General features: G+C 45.0%; 1 protein-coding gene across 1 annotated transcript in view; it reads left to right on the top strand.

Annotated features, from left to right (window-relative positions):
- Positions 1–21,233, top strand: part of LOC145358118 (tenascin-like) — a 141,776-nt gene that overhangs the window by 111,030 nt on the left and 9,513 nt on the right. Inside the window, exons 16-23 of the mRNA XM_080211792.1 lie at positions 3,878–4,150; positions 7,179–7,301; positions 8,181–8,324; positions 11,547–11,666; positions 13,357–13,500; positions 18,306–18,436; positions 20,730–20,865; positions 21,029–21,078. Coding sequence (XP_080067918.1) covers positions 3,878–4,150; positions 7,179–7,301; positions 8,181–8,324; positions 11,547–11,666; positions 13,357–13,500; positions 18,306–18,436; positions 20,730–20,865; positions 21,029–21,078 — 1,121 coding nt within the window. The remainder of the gene's footprint in view (positions 1–3,877; positions 4,151–7,178; positions 7,302–8,180; positions 8,325–11,546; positions 11,667–13,356; positions 13,501–18,305; positions 18,437–20,729; positions 20,866–21,028; positions 21,079–21,233) is intronic.

The following is a 21,233-nucleotide window of genomic DNA, read 5'->3' as shown; positions in this document are numbered from 1 at the left end:
TTTTAAGTTGCATACATTGTGTGTACCCCTTATCTTCTATGAGTCTATCAATAACTTAGAAACCAACCTTTGTGTGCAATGTTTGATGATAATCATCAATGGCAGTTATAATCGAACGAAATTGCTTCGAGTGTGACAAATTTCCTATTGTTACTTTGTAGTTAAGTCACAGAATAGATTTTTATATTCACTCTTCAGAATATTCCACTGGCCTCCTGCTGAAATCAGCTTGCAACTTTTAAATATAGGCTTAACTCGTTGCTGCTCCATACTGAAATCATGTTGACGTAACTACCCTGATACAAAGCACAAGATGGACCTACTGATGAGAGTTCATGCACCTTTTAATCTCTGTGCAATATTTTCCTACTCGCTTATATTATCAGGTCATGCATGAGCCATTTGGGTTCCTTTTGCTTTTCAGCCTTGCCTCTCCTAAGTGAAATGACCCATATTGACATACGATTCCATGAGCCCTGACAGTCCCTTAACATAGCCACTTCTCATGTGTGTACCAAAGTATATTGGCTGGCTGACTTTGGGAGACACCACGTATGCAAGTCTGACCCTAAGCTCATTGACGTCCACACAAGTCCGCTTCCACTGGATAGCAATAGAGTGGGAGCTTTGGCTGATTATTTTGTTTATCTCTTCCTAGTCTCGGAACACTAAGAGCAAATGTACTACCCATTTGGGGGCCTGGCTGAAATCAGCTAACTCAGGCATCGAGGGTATGTATATCTCGGGTGATACAGCATCTATTGAGAGCCCAAGTATCTTGTTCAAAATGTTCCCTTCTCATTGAGCTGAAAAGGAGTTGCTTCAGTTAACGATCTCCCTCATAACGTAAAATTTTTTTTGGTAGCTGTTATCCTTACACTTTACGTTAACTAGTGTCTTCATTTTAGGCATTTAGTAAATGGCCATGTGTATGAATCTGTAAAGTGTGCTTGCTGAATAAGTTCATAAATTTAAGTCAATAACTGTGAAGTCATAGCTTGGTAGTGTTTGCAAAGAGCTGTAGCTAAAGCATGAATAATGACAGCTTCCGTTCACTTATAATGTTCTTCCTAAAATAATTCCCTGTTTCTCCAGAGGAAAAGCCCAAAATGGAAAACCTAGTGGTTTCACACATAAACTCTTATGGATTCAAAGTCTCATGGAACGCAACGGATGGCGCCTATGAAAGTTTTGTTATAGTGGTTAGAGATTCTGGCAGGTTGTTGGAACCAATGGAACACACAGTGTCAGGACATCGTCACTCCATTAACATCACAGGCCTGATCACTGGGATTGGTTATGATATTAATGTCTATGGTGTAGCCAGTGACCAGCGCTCTAAGCCCCTATATACTAAGACGGCAACAGGTATTTTTACTTAACTGAGGTCTCTGTTGCTTGTTTGTTCGTATTTGTGTACACGTGGGTGTGTGTGTGTGTGCGTGTGTGTGTGTGTGTGTGTCTTCATTGACAAGAAATATTGTTCTTATTTCTAAATAACACATTAACTCACCTCACACTTTATTCAGGTTCAGAGCATTCACTAGTCTTCCGATCAATGGCTGTTTGTACTGTTTTTTTCAGAATTAAACAATTTAAATAAGTCTTAAGGAAAAGGGTCCAGGGGCGAAACAGTCGTTTTGCATTATATCAAGTGCAAAGTAAAATTACATTAAAATCTTATTTTAAAAAAATTAACATTGTGAAATAGCTTCAAAGTTACTGAAGGTGGGGAATCGTTCTACACCAGCAGTGTGAAATCGATGTAGCAAATCGGCAGACAATTTTTCACTGGGCCACTTTTTATTTTCTGATGGCTTGGAAAATAATAGCAAGATTTTTTTTTTCTAAATTTTGAGCCAAATAAAAGCATCAGGGAGGTGAGGAAACAAGTCTTCACAAAGAGAATCATAGAATTCTACAGTGCAGAATGAGGCCATTCAGCCTATCAAGTCTGCACCGACCACAATCCCACCCAGGCCCCATCCCCACAAAACCAGGCATTTACCCTAGCTAGTCTCCCTGACACTAAGGGATAGTTTAGCATTGTCAATCAACCCAACTCGCACATCTTTGAATTATGGGAGGAAAAACAGAGCACCCGGAGGAAACCCACGCTGACACAGGGAGAATGTGCAAACTCCACACAGGCAGTGATCCGAGGCCAGGATTCGAACCCGGGTCCCTAGCGCTGTGAGGTAGCAGTGCTAACCAGTGTGCCACCGTGCTGCCCAGAGCAGCAGAGCTTACATTTGCACTGTCCCAATTTTGACCGAAAGTTCAACAGTTAGCGACTGATTTGCTGCTGATGGACATGGGTTTTACCCTCTGTAGGAAGTAAAGAGATTAAACACGCACACTGCACTTGATGTGAAATGAGCCTAGATTTTGGTTCGCGTGGCTAGCATCAATTTCTACACAAGGGATGGAGCAGTTTTTAATAAAACATTTAATGTGCGAATTGATTTTTGGGCATCTCGATCTAGTTGCTAATGAACCTGAGCTCAACACCATCTCTCCTTATTTGAGCATTTAAGTGAAGCCGATGTGGTGTGAAACCAGCAAGTGACACAGTGGCACTGTAAACATATTCTGAGGTTAGGGTCAGTGGCAATATAGAGACTTCACTTTGCCCTTTTGAGTCTCATTCCTACTTGAGGCTGACACAAGCCGAGAGTGGAAAAAATGTTCAATTTCCCCCTAATTTCTCGTCTCGACAAGAGCGAAAGAAAAGGTTCCTACTGGTCAATACAGCAGACCAACGTTCTCAGATGACTTTTCAACGATGACTTGTGTCACATTGAGAAGAACGGTCCGAATTAAGTTGAAGGCCTGCTGAAAATGCAACCTTTATGTTTATGCATGGCCGTTTCCAATCGCTCAATCGTCGTTGCAGTCTTCTCGTGAAACATGGCTTCAAATCAGAATGCTGGCTTTTAACTTTTGTCAGATTGTGTCTAACCTTTTTATCTGTCTCTTTAGAATGCACTGGGCGTAATCCCTGAAATAAGGGATTCATGTGGAAAATGCTGACTGATAACGTGTTCAATGTTCTCACGTGCTATGTTTATTTTCTTGTGATGACCGAATTCTATTACCTCGTCACGGACGTACTAATTACAATATTCTTCCAGCCCCTGTGTGTTTTGTATTGGGACAATATAACTGCATATGGTTATAGTTAAATATTTGTTTGTAATCCCTCTTGTTTTCAATAACCAAAGTATTTATTTTGTATGTCTGAAACCCTACTTGATGCTTTCTTTGGTTTTGATATTGCTTGCGTACAATGATCTCGTGATGATGTTCAACCAGTGCTTGTACGAGATGTAATGAATATCCTTTGCCTTTTGTCGTCGTTAATTCTCCGTCCCTCTGTACGTGTCTCATCTTCCTCTTAACGCTGTCGCTTGGGTTGATCGCCATTTTCAATAAGCCCGGACTCTTTCTGTAGCAAGTGGACTGAATCAGGGTTGGATGGAACCAGGTCAGAACTGGAATCAACCCAGATTCAACCACAGCAGAGAGGTGGTGCAAACAGCCATGAGGCAGTCTTTCTTCCTTTTAGATTTGCTGCGTGTGCAATTAATAACTCAATTACATTTTAGGTTTATGACTTCTTTTCTCGATTCCAGATTGTTAACCAAACCGATAGATATGCCAGTAAAATAATTCCACAAATTTTGGAAAATACACTAACACATCTGCGAACAAGTCACTTTTAAGTCGGAAAACCATTTGCTTTCATTATCTTTTACTGTCCTTACAGAGAAACCGCTTTTAACCTCGAGAAATTAACATTAACAAGAAAAGTTATGATCTATAATTGATCCGAGAAAAGGAAAGCAAGATCTCACGTAACTTGTTTCTCCCCCAGAGGCCGAGCCTGAAGTGGACAACTTAGCAGTTTCTGATGTTACCTCGGATGGCTTCACGCTTTCTTGGACAACAGATGAGAATGACTTTGATTACTTTAATATTAGAATTAGGGATTCCAGAAAGGAATCTGCTCCTCTGGATTATACAGTGTCAGGTGACTTGCGAACGACTAGCATCACAGGCCTGCCTGATGGTACTGAGTATGATATTTCCCTGGTTGGCGTTGCAGAGGGACGACACTCACAGCCAATAAATACCAAAGCAGCCACAGGTATTGCTGTATTTTTTGACAGACTCTATATAGTCATTCCTCTTTCACATTCTCATTAACAAGTGATTTTTCTCCAGGTTTAACTTTCTTATTTGTTTTCCGGGGGCTATCGACAAGCCCAGAGAGTGCATCTTGCTTTCCTAACCCTTACTCATAAATATTTCTATTGCTATAATTTTCCCCCCTTTAGGATTTCCTTCTGCCACCTTTCTTGCTCCAACCGATAGACTTCTCCAGTGCATCGTCAGCTAGCAGTATTTTCTGTGGAGCAGGAGGTGGGGCAGTTGTATCAAGCAGGAAACGCACACAGAACAAGAAGCATAGTTGCTGAGAGTAAAAGCCCGAAGTCTATCTAATGATCCCATAAGCTGGTGAAGTCAAAGCCTATGGGGAAATTCTCCAATCGTTCTCACTGGTGGAATTCTCTGGTCCCACCAGCAGTGCAAACCGTCCCGTAGGTTTCATGGCAGTGTGGGGTGCCATCAGTGGAAAATCCCTTTGACAGCGGTGGGGAATCCCACCACTGATGAACATCACTGAGAAACACTTGGCGGGAGGCATGAGAATTCCGTCAAGACATTAGGAGAGTTTATTGACTTAATTCCTTCTAGCTCTCCTCAACCAATGTCCCAATCATCGGCTATTTTTGAGCAAAACTAAACCCAACAAACTTTTTGCCCACTTATACGTGCTCAAAGTACTTAATCATAGAATCCCCACAGCGCAGAAGGAGACCACTCAGTCCATCGAGTCTGCACCAACCACAATCCGATCCAAGCTCTATTCCCATAACCCCACATATATACCCTGCTAATCCCCCTGACACTCAATTTAGCATGGCCAAATCAACCTAACCCACACATCTTTGGACTGTGAGGAAACTGGAGCCCCTAGAGGAAACCCACGTAGAACTGGGGAGAATATGCAAACTCCACACAGTCACCCGAGGCTGGAATTGAACCCAAGTCTCTGGCACTGTGAGACAGCAATGCTAACCACTGTGCTACTGTGCTGCCCAAATAAATAATGTTTTTCACCTGTGTATCCTAACAATAAAATTAACAAACCATTAACACTGCATTGAAGAAGATTTGATTCTGCAGTGATGTGGCATTATTTAAAAGAGAGAGTTCAGCAGCTTGGTCATGCTCTTGAGCCTGCGGACTGCACCCTGCACCAAGATCAACTGGAAAGGATTTCATCCAGAACATGCAGCTGATTCAGTTTGAGTGGCTATGCGGCAACATAGAAACCTTGAAATAGGTTTTTTGCGAAGGTCCTGAGTTAACACCTAATGTTCTCTTTAACAAAAGACTGATTTTAGTTGCATAACATGGCTGTTTGGAAGCTACGCTCACTTGCTTGGTGGGGGGGGGCAGGGATGTGTTTGGGGCAGAACAGGTCTGGGTTGAATGGAGGAGATGTTGAAGATAAACAAATGTCCTGGAGCTTTAGTTCTGTATTTAGCATTAAGATTCAGGACTTTTTTCTCCCCAGATCTTTCCATCAACATAATGCATAATGGTGCAAATTGCACAAATACTTGTGGACTTTGAATCGAACAGCCGTTTTTCATTTTTTACCTTCTCTCATTTGTCAGTAATTGATTGAAGCTTTCTTGTCAAGAATTCCTGTGTTCTACTGACTAAAAGACCAGTGGTTTGGTACCAGGATCACATTTGATGCTATCGCACTTATTATTATTTTGCAGGATGCTTTGAATAAATTTGCTCTCCGGCAGGGATATTTTAGTCAACGTGCCATGCTTTTTTTTGGTCATTCTTTGACGCAACAGCAATGTCTTGGCTTTCAGTGCATGTGCAGAGTTGCCAGTGAAGTATCACAGGACCACCAAGGCTCTACACCTCCTGGATCCTCCACTTAGACTGGACGAAATTGCTTCTGCTTTCCTTTCATAATCACGAACACATTTCCCATCTTGTTTCATTTACAAGAACTGTTTATGCAGCTGCTGTGTACACAATTCTGTGCGTTTACCATCCTGTTCCTTGCACTGGGAAACATTGCAATTGAGACTTGGTTTGATGCAAGTGCCGATTGATTTGTACTTTCTTTGAGAAGGAAAAGGAATCTGAAAACCACGTACGAACCAAAAAGATACTGGCCGTAATTCTCCAGTCTCGCGCACTCCGCCGCCGCTGCCAGCAAATATGGAGGATTTGGCGCTCAGCCAAATCTTCATTTGCAGCAACGGAACTGGAAAATCCCAACCACGGGTGAGGTCGGGGAATTCCAACCATTATAAAGATAATTATAGAATGCTGTCTTCATTCAACTTGCTAGGCAAACATTTTTGTTTGGTGGTGGGACTTGCAGTGTTCTGCAATACAATATTGACGTCAGAGAGCTATCGGCCATTGTGTCTGCACCGGCCATCAAACAGCTATCCGTCCCAGTCCTGTTTTCCAGCACTTGGCTTGTAGCTTTGCAGACGATGGTGTTTCAAGTGCTTATCTAAATGATGAAAAGTGTCGCATTTTACATATCTCATGTTTACAAATAAATGGACATAAAATAGCAGCCACGTTTTCATGGAGATGATTGACCTCTACTAGGGTTCGTTAAACTGACTGACAAAGCTCTCAGTCTTCCGATATAAATGCATGGCTTTTGTTCTGTATTGTGATTGTTAGTGATTTATTATTGTGGGCTTCTTAAAAACTGTCCTTCCATGCATGATTCTTATTGCAATTTACTGTCTAAAGTTTGCTTTGTCTTATTCTTGTTTGGAACTTTTGTGATCATATTTTGTTTCAACCTTATAGTAATGCTACGTATAATTTAAGATGAGATCCTATATTGTATTTCTGCTAAAACAAGACATTCAATTTATCACGTGTTTCTGACTGATTAATCTGGTCTGTTGGGCCGAAGGGCTTGTTTCCATGCTGTAGACCTCTGTGATTCTATGTTGCATCTTGTCATGGTTCTCCTCAGATCTGTTAACATGTCCATATCGAACTCGATTCAAATAAGTTTGGCTTTCTTTTCCAACTCTCTCTGACAGGATTAGGAGCTCCTAAAGGTATTCAGTTTAAAGATGTCACCGACACCACAGTGACAGTCTGGTGGGAGCTCCCCAGAACCTACGTCACCAACTTCAAGATCATTTACGTGCCAACTGATGGAGGTAAGTTGTTGCATTGGCTTGTCAGAACCGTTGTTTCACACAGTGTCAAATATAAAGTAAATCCACATCCAATCATTGACTGAGGTCACATGCCAATCGACTCAAGAACAGCTTCTTCCCTGCCGCCATTAGACTTTTGAATGGACCTACGTTATATTAAGTTGAGATCTTTCTCTGCACCCTTGCTATGACTGTAACACTACATTCTGCACCCTCTCCTTTCCATCTCTATGAACAGTATGTTTCGTACAGCGCACAAAAAACAATACCTTTCACTGTATACTAATACATGTGACAGTAAATCAAATCAAAACTTTACAATAAAATGTAGAGGACTTCCAATACAGTTTGGTGAAAAGTCACCATCAACCAAAAGGGCCCAAGTCTCTTAAAGCAATCAGAACATGATATTTGCACCAAATCTTCACTAATTCTGGGATTTTTCACTTGATTTTGCAAGGGGCACAATATTAACTTGTCCCCTGTACTGCCTGAAATAATAGCAAAAACAGACTCAACAGTAACTTTCAAAAGGGAATTGGATAAATATGTGAAGGGGAGAGAAATCTTTTTGTACACCCTAACTAAGACTGTAACACTACGTTCTGCTGCCTCTCCTTTCCTTCCCCCCCCGCCCCCATTTACTCTATGAATGGCATGCTTTGTATGTATAGCACGCAAGAAACAATACTTTTCACTGCATCCCAATACATGTGACAATAATCAAATCAAAAAATTACAAGAGTTGTGGGAAAGGAGTAAGTCAGGGGTGGGGGGAGGTGGTGTTGTGTAGCTCCTTCAAAGAGCCAGCACAGACATGATGGACAAATGGCCTTCCTCATACTGTAAGATTCTATGATTCTATACCAATACTCACAGGTCCAAGTAAGACTGTGACAGTTGATGGCAGCAAGAACCAAGTTACACTGCGGAAGCTGACCCCAGCCACTGAATACAACATCAAGCTCATCTCTGTTAAAGGGTTTGAGGAGAGTGAGCCCATTTCAGCCGAAGTGCTTACAGGTAAGCTACCAGGAAAAAGCAACAGCCGAGTAGACCGTACATATTGTTAGAAATCCTGGGTACCAGAAACCTCAGGCACTCTTTTTTTTTCCAAAAATATACTTTATTCATAAAAATCTCAAGTAAACTATTACAATGTACAGGGCTTCGAGTAGCAAAACAATGCGGAATGAAAACATTTTTGCAGATCTGTCCAAAACTACAGTGACTACATTTCAGTACTTAACATTTCAGTACTTAAAAAAAAACTATGTCCATGTCTCCATATTTACATATTTGTACTAATTACAATGATTACATTTCAATACTTAAAAAACTATATACACGGCTCAAAAAATTTCTGTGTGCCGTTAGTGCTCAGATTGGCACACAGTTACGCAGGTCGAGGGTATTCTGCAGTTCCTGGGCCCTCGGTCTGCCTCCGTTAAAAGGCCTTACAGTGTGGCCTTTCCCCATTGTGCCTTTGCGGCGGCTGCCCCAAGCTTCAGCCCGTCCCTCAGCACGTAGTCCTGGACCTTGGAATGTGCCAGTCTGCAACACTCGGTCGAGGACAATTCTTTCAGCTGGAAGATCAGCAAGTTTTACCTCAGGCACTCTTAGTCAACTTGAGTACGAACAGCGCTCGGCACCATGCATAATCCAACGTGAGGCCTTTAATGACTAGTGCACGAGGAGAACCACTTTGCAGTAGTCCTGCAAGTATTTTTGAAGTTACAGACAAACAACCCAGCAATTATAGTCAATTACAGCAAATTAAAAACAAGCACTTTTTCTAATCTTTCATTTGCAAACATATTCGCCAATTAAATCCTGACTTTTCACCCTTTCTGCTAATCCTTCATTTGCATAGCATATCCCCATATCTCGCCTTTGGTATTTGTTGTGGAAAAATCTAGCCTCGCTCATCCACTGGTGGAAGCCAAAAAACAGGACGTTATGGGGCCTACGCTGATGGAGATTAGCCTGTTCGTGCCAAAATAACAGTCACTGACTCCTTTGAAGATCTGTGAACTGATAAACATTTTCCACGACCGTACAAAGAGGCTTGAAACTTCAATTTGAATATTTCAACTTCCACAATATCCTTACTTGAGAGAGGATATACAGGCACTGGAGGGGGCGCAGAGGAGATTCACTAGGTTGATTCCGGAGTTGGGGGGGTTGGCTTATGAGGATAGACTGGGTAGACTGGAGCTAAGCTCATTGGAATTCAGAAGAATGAGGGGAGATCTTACAGAAACATATAAGATTATGAAAGGAATAGATAAGATAGAAGCAGGGAAGTTGTTTCCACTGGCAGGTGAAACTAGAACTAGGGGGCATAGCCTCAGAATAAGGGGAAGCGGATTTAGGACTGAGTTGAGGAGAACTTCTTCACACAAAGGGTTGTGAATCTGTGGAATTCCCTGTCCAGTGAAGCAGTTGAGGCTACCTCATTGAATGTTTTTAAGGCAAGGATAGATAAATTTTTGAACAGGAAAAGAACGAAGGAGTATGGTGTGCGGGTGGGTAAGTAGAGCTAAGTCCCCAAAAACATCAGCCATGATCTCATTGAATGACAGACCAGGCTCAAGGGGCCAGATGGCCTACTCCTGCTCCTAGTTCTTATGTTCTACGTCATTTATAAACTAGTGACTGTTTGCCTAAAGCTTAAAATGTTTATTGTGCAAGCGAGCACACTCCATTGGATCGCTCTTGGCACATCTGTTGAAGTAATACCTTGAGTAAATATTGACGTTTAATGGTTTGAATGACTGGCAGTAAAGAAGTTTCATTTATCGTAAATCTAACTGATGAAGTGTAAGCAGTCTGTGGTCCAGCAGACAGGGAATCTCCAACAACGCATACTGAGTCAAAGTGAGCCCCAGGCCTCGCTCTTTCTTCTATTTTCAGATCAGATAATGCCAGGAACTGTCCCACAAACATTTTGAGATCGCACTAATCCCATCAATTGCAGAGGCATGATCCTTTTCTGCTGGCTGTACGCCACAGTGCTAACCAAACCAGCTTCCAACATTCCAACCAACATAACCCTTGAAAGCACAGCTCCAACATTCTGCTGTTAGGGCACGTAAGATAGATGTTTGCCCTCTAAATTCAGGGAGCCTGGCCATTTTCATTCTGCACGGAGGTCTGCAGAGGAGAACTAACTGCGTAGACTCGACCTCAGCTGAGCGTAGAAGCGTGAGCAATATGCAGAGGTCGCTCCGTGTGAAACAGAATCCAGTGATAACTGAACCATGAAAAGCCCTGGACCTCCACTGCAGTCACAGCACCCTGATAATAGTGTGTGGATTCAAAATTAGGAGGTAGCTAAGATTTCCATTTGTTACGGGAGCATATAATGAGCCTTCTCAAACGTTCTCGCTGCCTGAAAGGGTGGTGGAGGCAAGAACCCTCAAGGTTTAAGATGCCTTTAATGAGCACTTGAAGCCCGTAGTATACAAAGCTACAGATCAAGTGCTGAAAAATGGGATTAGAATAGATGGAAGCTTGATGGCCAGCAAACACATGATGGACCAAAGGGTCTCTTTTGGTGCTATAAAACTCTTTGTCACTACCTAAATAGAAAGCAGGGCTCTGACTTTTCAGATAACTAAGGTACGCATTAGTGTCCCAAGGGCAAGACATTGCACGGCAAAAGATGTTGATTTTTCCCTCTGGGGAGGAGTAGTTCATCACTATTATTCTGCTAGTTCGCACCATGGGATTAGAGAATAGATTGATGTTCTAGAGAGGATTGAATTATAAATTTACTCTGGAAGTATGGAATATTGAATTGCGCATTTGTGGTGATTGTCCCTATAAGGGCAACACAGCAGAGTAAGGGTCACCTAGCTTGAGGGATCAAACGGGGCTGAGAGTGGGTAATCACCGCAGAGGGTGGCGTCGTCTTTTAGGCAGGAGGTATGTAGGGAGCTAGGTGCAGCCAGGTGGATGCTATACTGCTGTACAGTTTCCTTATTTTGTGCTTCTACTGAAGTGTGTAAAAGTACATCATTACAACTTTAAAGTCATACTTTGCCGTTGCACGTACAAACGGTTAGCACACGCTTCAACAGTTACTCATCCCGAATAAATATGGTTAAAATAAAAAGAAATTTTAAGAATTGTGTTCTTAAAACGAATGGAACAACATGATAATTCCATTTTTCAGGAATCTGGATTGCTTAGGTTTGAAAGTAACATATTGTGATCTTCTTTCCCCCCTTGATTTGACAGAGTTGGACAGTCCATCGCAATTAAGAGTTTTAAAGGTCACAGATTCTGAAGGCCTGTTGGAATGGAAGCCCACTATCGCTGCGGTAGATGAATATATCCTCACGTACAGTGCTGAGGGTGGTAAGGACAAATCAGTTAATCATCTTAAAGTATAGATTTACTATTGAACCTCAATCGCGTCTTGGAGAGATTTTAGGGTGGCACGGTATCACAGTGTTTAGCACTGCTGCCTCACAGCTCCACGAACCCGTGTTTGATTCCCGGCTTGGGTCACCGTCTGTGCAGAGTCTGCACGTTCTCCCCAAGTGTGCCTGGGTTTCCTCTGGGTGCTCCGGTTTCCTCCCACGTTCTGAAAGACGTGCTGGTTACGTGCATTGATCCGAACAGGCGCCGGACTGTGGCGACGAGGGGAATTTCACAGTAACTTCATTGCTGTGTTAATGTAAGCCTTACTTTTGACTAATAAATAAACTTTAAAAACTTTACGTAACTTCACTTTAACGTAAGCCTACTTGTGACACTAATAAACTATAAACTTAAAAAAACTTTAGCTTGCACTATGGAAAATTGTTTTATGACAGTTCATAAAAAAAGCTGGGGTTGATTTTATGAGTGCTTTTTGATACAAAGCCCAATGAATGAATGTTTTTGAAGTAACTGTTGTTTTGTAACAACTAATTTTCACACTCAGTTGCCCAAGAGTAAGCAAATGACCACATTATCTATTCAAGTCATGGAGGTTGTGAAAGGAATAGTCGCCAAGACACTGAGAGAACTCTCTGCTCTCCTTAACATAGAGCCATTGAACTTATTACACCCATTCTCAACCGTAAAACAGCACTTCCAACAGCGCAGCTGCCCCTCAGTGAGGTGTCAGTCTAGAGTATGTGCCGATATCCATAATCGAATTTGGACCAGGAGTTTCTGAAAGGAAGTCCTGCGTTTTTACAGCAATGAGATCATGAAGTATTTTACAGTCTACAACTTTTGAAGAGTAGTCACTATTTGTAATCTATGAAACACGGCAACCAATTTTCACACAGGAAGATCCCATAGCCAGCAGTGTGTTAACGGGCAGATAATTCATTTCAGTGGAGTCTGGTGAGGGATAGTATTAACAGGGAGACCAGGTGGAACTCTCCTGCTCTTTGTTCAAATAGTGCCTTTTGTTTTGTTTTACGCCCACCTGACAGACAAGGCAGGGCCTCGGCTTAATGTCTCATCTGAAAGACAGCCCTCCGACAACGCAGCACTTCCACAATGCCGCACCAGCAGGTCACTCGAGGTTTTTTGTGTTTACATCTCTGAAGTGCGACTTGAACACACAACCTTCCGCCTCAGAGGCAAAGGTGCTACCGATTGATAACTGAACCGAACTGACACAAAATTTAAAGTTTATTTATTAGTGTCGCAAGTAGGCTTACATTAACACAGCAATGAAGTAACTGTGAAAATCCCCCCAGTCGCCACAGTCCAGCGCCTGTTCGGGTACACTGAGGGAGAATTTAGCATGGCCAATGCACCTAACCTGCACACCTTTGGAGTGTGGGAGGAAATGGAAGCACCTGGAGGAAACCCATGCAGACATGGGGAGAACGTGCAGACGCCACACAGACAGTGACTCAAGCCAGGAATCGAACGCAGATCTCTGGCACTGTGAAGCAGCAGTGCTGGCCACCGTGCCGCCCCAAGAATTAAATTTAATTTCCTGATGCATAATTGAAAGAGAAGTTTGAATTACCGCTTTGAAGCGAAAATGTGCAGCTGCATTTCAATTAAATGAAACCTGACGACGATGTTCCTTTTTCAGGTTCTCCGATAACAAAGCGAGTTTCAAGAGACCAGATACATATTGAACTCGGTGCTCTTTTACCCGGCACCCTGTACACTGTCTGGATCCATGCCGTGAAAGGCTCTCTCGAAAGCTCTGCCTCTTCCACCACTTTTACCACCGGTGAGTTCAGCCATTGCCAGGCCAAGCTTTCAAACAGACTGCACTCATTGGTGTAACGTCATTTGCTGTAAATGTGTACTGCACAGTTCATTCCTTTTCATTCCGTGCAATGCTGTGGACAGATTCCCAGTCACAAAGTGAAAGAACGCTCACTGATGCAGGTGAACGAAGAATCATCCACCTCTGTCAGTCCGCTTGGAGTTTTCGGCCGGAATTTTACCGGCGCGTCCGTCCCAATTCTGGGATTCGCAGAACAGCATCCTCCGTTGGCCTCAGGCGGATCTTACGAGCCTTGGGTGGGCGAGGCAGCAAACTTCTGTCATTCATTTCTTCTTGAGATTCAGGATGTACAGTCCAGACAAGTATTGTAGAGAGAGCAGTGAGCGAGGACCCGGGGCCAGAGAGAGCAGTGAACGAGTACCCGGGGGCCAGAGAGAGCAGTGAACGAGTACCCGGGGGGCCAGAGAGAGCAGTGAGCGAGTACCCGGGGGCCAGAGAGAGCAGTGAACGAGTACCCGGGGGGCCAGAGAGAGCAGTGAGCGAGGACCCGGGGGCCAGAGAGAGCAGTGAGCGAGGACCCGGGGCCAGAGAGAGCAGTGAACGAGTACCCGGGGGCCAGAGAGAGCAGTGAGCGAGGACCCGGGGCCAGAGAGAGCAGTGAACGAGTACCCGGGGGGCCAGAGAGAGCAGTGAGCGAGGACCCGGGGGCCAGAGAGAGCAGTGAGCGAGTACCCGGGGGGGCCAGAGAGAGCAGTGAGCGAGGACCCGGGGGCCAGAGAGAGCAGTGAGCGAGGACCCGGGGCCAGAGAGAGCAGTGAACGAGTACCCGGGGGGGCCAGAGAGAGCAGTGAACGAATACCCGGGGGGGCCAGAGAGAGCAGTGAGCGAGGACCCGGGGGCCAGAGAGAGCAGTGAGCGAGGACCCGGGGGCCAGAGAGAGCAGTGAGCGAGGACCCGGGGCCAGAGAGAGCAGTGAACGAGTACCCGGGGGGGCCAGAGAGAGCAGTGAACGAGTGCCCGGGGGCCAGAGAGAGCAGAGAACGAGTACCCGGGGGCCAGAGAGAGCAGTGAGCGAGGACCCGGGGGCCAGAGAGAGCAGTGAACGAATACCCGGGGGGGCCAGAGAGAGCAGTGAACGAATACCCGGGGCCAGAGAGAGCAGAGAACGAGTACCCGGGGGCCAGAGAGAGCAGTGAACGAGTACCCGGGGGCCAGAGAGAGCAGTGAACGAATACCCGGGGGGGCCAGAGAGAGCAGTGAACGAATACCCGGGGCCAGAGAGAGCAGAGAACGAGTACCCGGGGGCCAGAGAGAGCAGTGAACGAGTACCCGGGGGGGCCAGAGAGAGCAGTGAACGAATACCCGGGGCCAGAGAGAGCAGTGAACGAGTACCCGGGGGGGCCAGAGAGAGCAGTGAACGAATACCCGGGGCCAGAGAGAGCAGAGAACGAGTACCCGGGGGCCAGAGAGAGCAGTGAACGAGTACCCGGGGGGGCCAGAGAGAGCAGCGAATGAGTGCCCGGGGGGCCAGAGAGAGCAGTGAACGAGTACCCGGGCCAGAGAGAGCAGTGAGCGAGTACCCGGGGGGGCCAGAGAGAGCAGTGAACGAGTACCCGGGGCCAGAGAGAGCAGCGAATTAGTGCCCGGGGGGCCAGAGAGAGCAGTGAACGAGTACCCGGGGGTCAGAGAGAGCAGTGAGCGAGGACCCGGGGGCCAGAGAGAGCAGAGAACGAGTACCCGGGGGTCAGAGAGAGCAGTGAACAAAAACGGACAAAAATCTGTCAGTTGGAGTATAATGTGGGTAAATGTGAAATTGTCCATTTTGGCAGGAAGAATAAATGTATTATCTAAATGATGAGTGATTGCAGAGCTCTGAGATGAAGAGGGATCTGGGTGTCCTGGTGCATGAATCAAAAAGGCTGGTATACAGGTACAGCAAATAATTAGGAAAACTAACAGAATGTGATTGTTTACTTTAAGGGGACAAAATAGTATTAAATAAATTCAATACTGAAGTAAAAGCAAAATACTGCAGCGGCTGGAAATCTAAAGCAAAAGCAGAAACTGCTGTAGGAAAGGCTTGTTTGAATTGGAGGTGGGGGGGCAGGCAGGGGAGTGCAAGGTGAGGGGAGTGATTAAAATCTGAAAAAATTAGTTTCCTGTCTTCAACCCTCCCATTTGTCGTTTTAATGGAGGTTAGACAATGGGTGAATGGCCAGAATCTCCAAGGAAGGAGAATAAGTCGATACGTTAAATATGATAATCAGGCAACAAGCCTCGTAGTCATTCAGTTTTTCAACTTCGCTCCAATCGCCCATGTTTTCTTAGCCACAGCTGCCTCACTGAGGCAGCGATCCGGAGGATTCAAGAGGTGAGAGTGTTTATCCCGCCTCACTTGTCAGCCTGAGGGTCTCGACTGACTTTCCTGAGGGCTCAAACCCCATTATCTGCCCATTGGCCTCCAATTCCGCCATCACGCCAGGCTTCCAATTATAGAGCGGCAATGTGATTAGCACTGCTGCCTCACAAAGTCAGAGAGCCCGGTTCAATTCCAGTTCTGGGTGACTGTGTGGAGTTTGCATGTTTTCCCTGCCTCTGTGTGGGATTTATTTCAATATATTACATTTTGAGATGAAGTTTAGTGGGATTTTCCGTCTGCTATGCGTGATGCTGAGCTTGGTGCTACCTTTGTTATTTTGGATTGGGATTAAGGGAAGCCCGTGAGCGAGGGTGCTCTGGTTCTCTCCCACACTCCAAAGATGTGCTGGTTCGGGGGGATTGGCCATGCAAGATTTGCCTCCGAGTGTCCAAAGATGCGTTGGTTAGGTGGATTGGCCACGGTAAATGTACGGGGTTACAGGGATAGTATGGGGTTGGGTAAGGTACTCTGACAAAGTCGGTACAGACACGATAGGCCAAATGGCTGCCTCCCGCACTGTAGGGTTCTATGGCTCCCTCGTCATGGAGTCACAGGTCACCTGATCATTTCAGAACTTTGTTACTCGTGGGACTTCTCTTAGTCCCAATCCAAAATAATGAAGATACTGAAGCGCAGTATCGTGCACAGCAGATAGAAAGCCCCACTAAACTTCATCTCACAATATATTGAAATAAATCCATGGCTGACTTTTAGCAAGCCTGGTCTAATGCTCCCGCTCTACGCTAGTGGCATATTCGAGCGGCACGTTGGCACAGTGGTTAGCACTGCTACTTCACAGTGACAGGCACCTGGGTTCGATTCCGGCCTTGGGTCACTGTCTGTGTGGAGTCTGTACGTTCTCTCTGTGTCTGTGTGGGTTTCCTCCGGGTGCTCCAGTTTCTCTCACAGTCCAAAGATGTACTGGTTAAGTTGATTGGCCATGCTAAATTGCCACTTAGCATCAGAGGGACTAGCAGGGTAAGTAGTGGGGCTACGGAGATAGGGGTTAGTTGGGATCGTGGTTGGTGCAGACCCAATGGGCCGAGTGGCCTCCTTCTGCACTGTAGGGATTCTATGATTCCGTGACACCAATTCTGCAGACCTCAGGGTTCTGTTCTGCTGTTTGGCCATTGGGACAAGGAAATCCACCTGACTGCTACTTGATAAATGGGTTGAGCATTTACAAAAGTACCACTGCAATCCCTGGGTATTGCTTGCTTTTCCCAACACCCTCACAACAAATTGCATTTCTGTAGCACCTGTAAGGTAGTAAAATATCCCAAGGCACCGCACAGAGGTAGTAACAGAGAACATTTGAGTTTGAGCTATTTAGAGAGATATTTGGACGAAGCTTGGGCCAAAGAGGTTGGTTTTAAATTGTGACTTAAAGGATGTTTGAGAGCTGGAAAACTTCAGGGAAGGAATTCAAGAACTAAAGGCCCAGACAGCTGAAGGCAAGGCTATCAGTGACAGAATGAAAGAAATCAGGGATGTGCCAGAAGCCTGGGTTGGAGTAACACCGCGATCTTGAAGTGTTCCTCCCACGTACTGGCCTCAGCATATCAGTTTGCTTTGATTTGTAGCTTAGCGTAAGAAGCCTGCACTTTGAACGCCAACCGTGGCACAGAGTTAGCACTGCTGCCTCACAGCACCAGGGACACGGGTTCAATTCCCAGCTGTGTGGAGTTTGGACATTCTACTTGTGTCTGTGTGGCTTTCCTCCGGATGCTCTTGTTTCCTCCCTCAGTCTGAAAAAGAACAAAAGAACAAAGAAAATTACAGCACAGGAACAGGCCCTTCGGCCCTCCAAGCCTACAGCAGCCACGCTACCCAACTTTACTAAACTTCCTACACTTCTGGGGAACATGTCCCTCTATTCCCAAAAAAAACGTACTAGTCCAGTGTTTCGGACACGCTAAATTTTCCCTCAGTTTAACCGAACGGGTGCCAGAGTGTGGAAATTAGGGGATTTTCACGGTAAGTCCATTGCAGCATTGACGTAAGCCTACCTGTGACAGTAATAATTAACTTTAAACTTTAAAAACAGCACTGGTAAAATTCAGTAAGAGCTAAAGTTTTGCCCGGAGTGTACGGGGAATCAAAAAGGAATTGCCTCCCAGAATATTGAAAAGAAAATGCGGCCATTTAACAGAAATCCTAAATAAACGTAATTGGAAAGTACAGAACCACGGGTCGAATCCCTCATTAAAAAACTAACTTCAAGTGGCAGTTGATTAGACGACGAACTAAAAGTTTTCTTGGCTGTCGGACTGTATATGGAAGGCGTGCCAGCGAGCATTTCAGAAAGATTACTTTCAGATGCACTGATCAAAGCGCAATCACTTTTCATTATTTCAACTCGTATATTGTTTTTATTCCCTTCAAGCCATTGACCCGCCCAGGGACCTGAGAGTCGGGGAAATTACAGTAAGCGACGCACTTGTTTCATGGAAGCCTCCACAAGCTCGGATCGATGGCTACATTCTGACAGTGGAATCTGAAGATGGAAGAGCACAGGTAAAGCCCCGCTTTGAACTGAATGCCGGGAGTGACTGTTCGCCATTCTTGTGCTCACGTTGACTTTATTCACTGGAATTGGAGAAGGCGTGAAATTCAACTCACTGCTGTTGAGAATCGAAAAGAGCAAGGCAGAATTTTCAGCACCAAAATAAAGGGGAAAGCGATAAAGTATTGGGTAGACTCCTGTATTAAAAGCCTGGATGTTCAGTATCTCAGACTGTTAGACTTTTATAACACAGAAACAGTCCATTCTGCACGGCTGGTAGCCCTGATCCCACACGACTGCCACCTATCTCTTTGTTCCCTTTTCCTTGAGTCACTTCTTAAATGTGGATACGGGCTTTGCATCTGTGTCCAACTATGCTAATGTCTTCCATAGCCTCACAATCCTATATATAAAAAATCCTCCTTCCCTCTGTGTATATCTCTCACACTTGGGTGCATCAAACATAGAAAATAGGAGCAGAAGGAGGCCATTCAGTCCCTCAAGCCTGTTCCATCCTTCAACTAGATCATGGCTAATCTTCAACCTCAATACTATTTTCCCACAATATCCCCATAACCCTTGATATCTTTAAGTATCTAGAAATTTATTGACTTCTGTCTTAAATGTATTCAATGAATGATCCTCCTCAAATCTCAAACCTAAATGGCCTATCACTTATTCTGAGACGACGGGACAGGATTTTCCACCCCCATCTCCACAGAGGCAGCCCACCATTAGCTGTCAGCAGGATCTTCCAGTCCCACCGTTGTCAATGGGGTTTCCTGCTGCTCGCACCCTCCGTCGTCGGCGGGACCGGAAGATCCTGCCAAAGTAACGGCCAGAAAATTACAGCCTAAGTCTCCTGGTTCTAGACCACCCGCTCCAGCCAAAGGAAACATTCTTCCTGCATCTATCCTGTCGAGCTCGGTAAGAATTTTGTAAGTTTCAATGAGATCACCTGTTAATTCATCTCAATTCAAGAGAATATAGGTTCAGTCTCTCCTCATAGGTCAATCCTGCCAGCGCAGGGATCAGTCTGGTGAACATTTGTTGTACTTCCTCCACGGCCAAGTATATCCACCCTTAGCCAAAAGACCAAACTGTACACGTTCACCTCACAAAGCGATACACAATTGCAGCAAGACTTCTTTCCTCCTCCACGCTAAACCTCTTACAATAAAGGCCACTTGCCTTCCTAATGCTTGCGGCAACTGCACGTTAGCTTTCAGTGACTTAGGAACAAGGACATCGTTTTGACACTTCCTTCGACACTGGGCGGCGCAGTAGCACAGTGGTTAGCACTGCCGCTTCACACCTCCAGCGTCCTGGGTTCGATTCTCGGCTCGGGTCACGGTCTGCGTGGAGTTTGCACATTCTCCTCGCGTCTGAGTGGGTTCCTCCCACAGTCCAAAGATGTGCAGGTTAGGTTGATTGGCCACACTAAGAAATTGTCCCTTAGTGTCTAGGATAGCTGAGGTTTCGAGGGATTAGTGGGTACGATATGAGGGTAGGGCCTGGGTGGGATTGTGTTCGGTGCAGACTCAACGTTAGCCTGTTCTAAATCCCAAATCCCCTTTAAAGCTCTCCGCATCCTCCTCGTGACTCACATTCCCGCCTAGTTTTGTGTCGTCAGCAAGCTTGGAACTATTACAATGGATTCCCGCGTCCGAGTCATTGGCGTAGACTGAATCGCTGGGGCCTGAGCGTTCATCCTTGTGGTACTCACTAATCACTCATCTTCCAACCCGAGAATGACCCATTTATTCCTGATCTCTGCTTCCTGTACTTTGATCAATTCTCAAATTCAAGCCAGAAATTTCTGCTGTGGAACGGAGCGCTGAGATGATTGATAATCCTGCCAGGTGATCAGGGAGGGATGGAGATGGAAGTAACCCGGACAGTTCTGAATTTTCACCACTGACGGGGCAGAAATTGTGGAGATCGGGTCACCCTTTGAAAACGGCAGCCCGGTTTCAGGACAGCAGGGCTGGCCAGCGGGTCGCCCACGACAAATAAGTTAGCATCCATCCATGGCCATTTATTGGGAAAATTCCACCCAAGATTTTAGTGTAACAATGGAGATATCATGAGGAACTTTAAGGCCTGTAATTGTTCCTCAGTGGTTAGAAATATGGGGCCACTTGATATCTTTTCTGTGACACAAGCCAGGTTTGCGTATTTGGCTACTTTTTTATTACGTCTCTACTGATTTATAAAATCTTGTGCTGTTCATGTGTATATACTTAACATCAAAGTAAACTGTTCTTTTCACAAAGTGGCTTTTGATTTTAAATTGTGCGACAGAAAGTCGAATACGTTGGAGCAGCAGACACCTCATACGACATGGGCCAGCTGGCTCCATCCGTGAAATACAACGTGAGACTCCAGGCCTACGCAGGATCAGAGCGAAGCAATGTGATCCAAACCACCTTCACAACAGGTACAGGCAGTCTCCCTCAATTCTTCCCACGTCCATCTCCCTTTTAAGGAGATCAGTTGACTCCACAGCTGTGGAATTTCACATTCCTTGCCAATAGGGAATTGCTTAACACATAAATAATGTCATAATTTTTTAAACTTTTAATATACATATACACAATCAGCCAACTTAAAGTACTTTGTTGAACTGTGTATTGTTGAAGCTGCCACCAATGTAAGCATGATGTGACAGGGTTATTAATATATGGTTGTATTAAAATCTAGTTACGCAACACCATTTTTAAAATGATCATTCTTGTTTGCACATCCCTCCGATCTCTGTAACATGCTCCGGGTCTAGAACCCTACTGTGTAACTCTGTTTAAACTT

This window comes from Carcharhinus amblyrhynchos, chromosome 25, assembly GCF_965287045.1.
Source record: "Carcharhinus amblyrhynchos chromosome 25, sCarAmb.v2.hapA, whole genome shotgun sequence".
Taxonomy (NCBI): domain Eukaryota; kingdom Metazoa; phylum Chordata; class Chondrichthyes; order Carcharhiniformes; family Carcharhinidae; genus Carcharhinus; species Carcharhinus amblyrhynchos.
The sequence above is the reverse complement of the archived record's forward strand: the minus strand, read 5'-3'. Positions and strand labels throughout refer to the sequence as shown.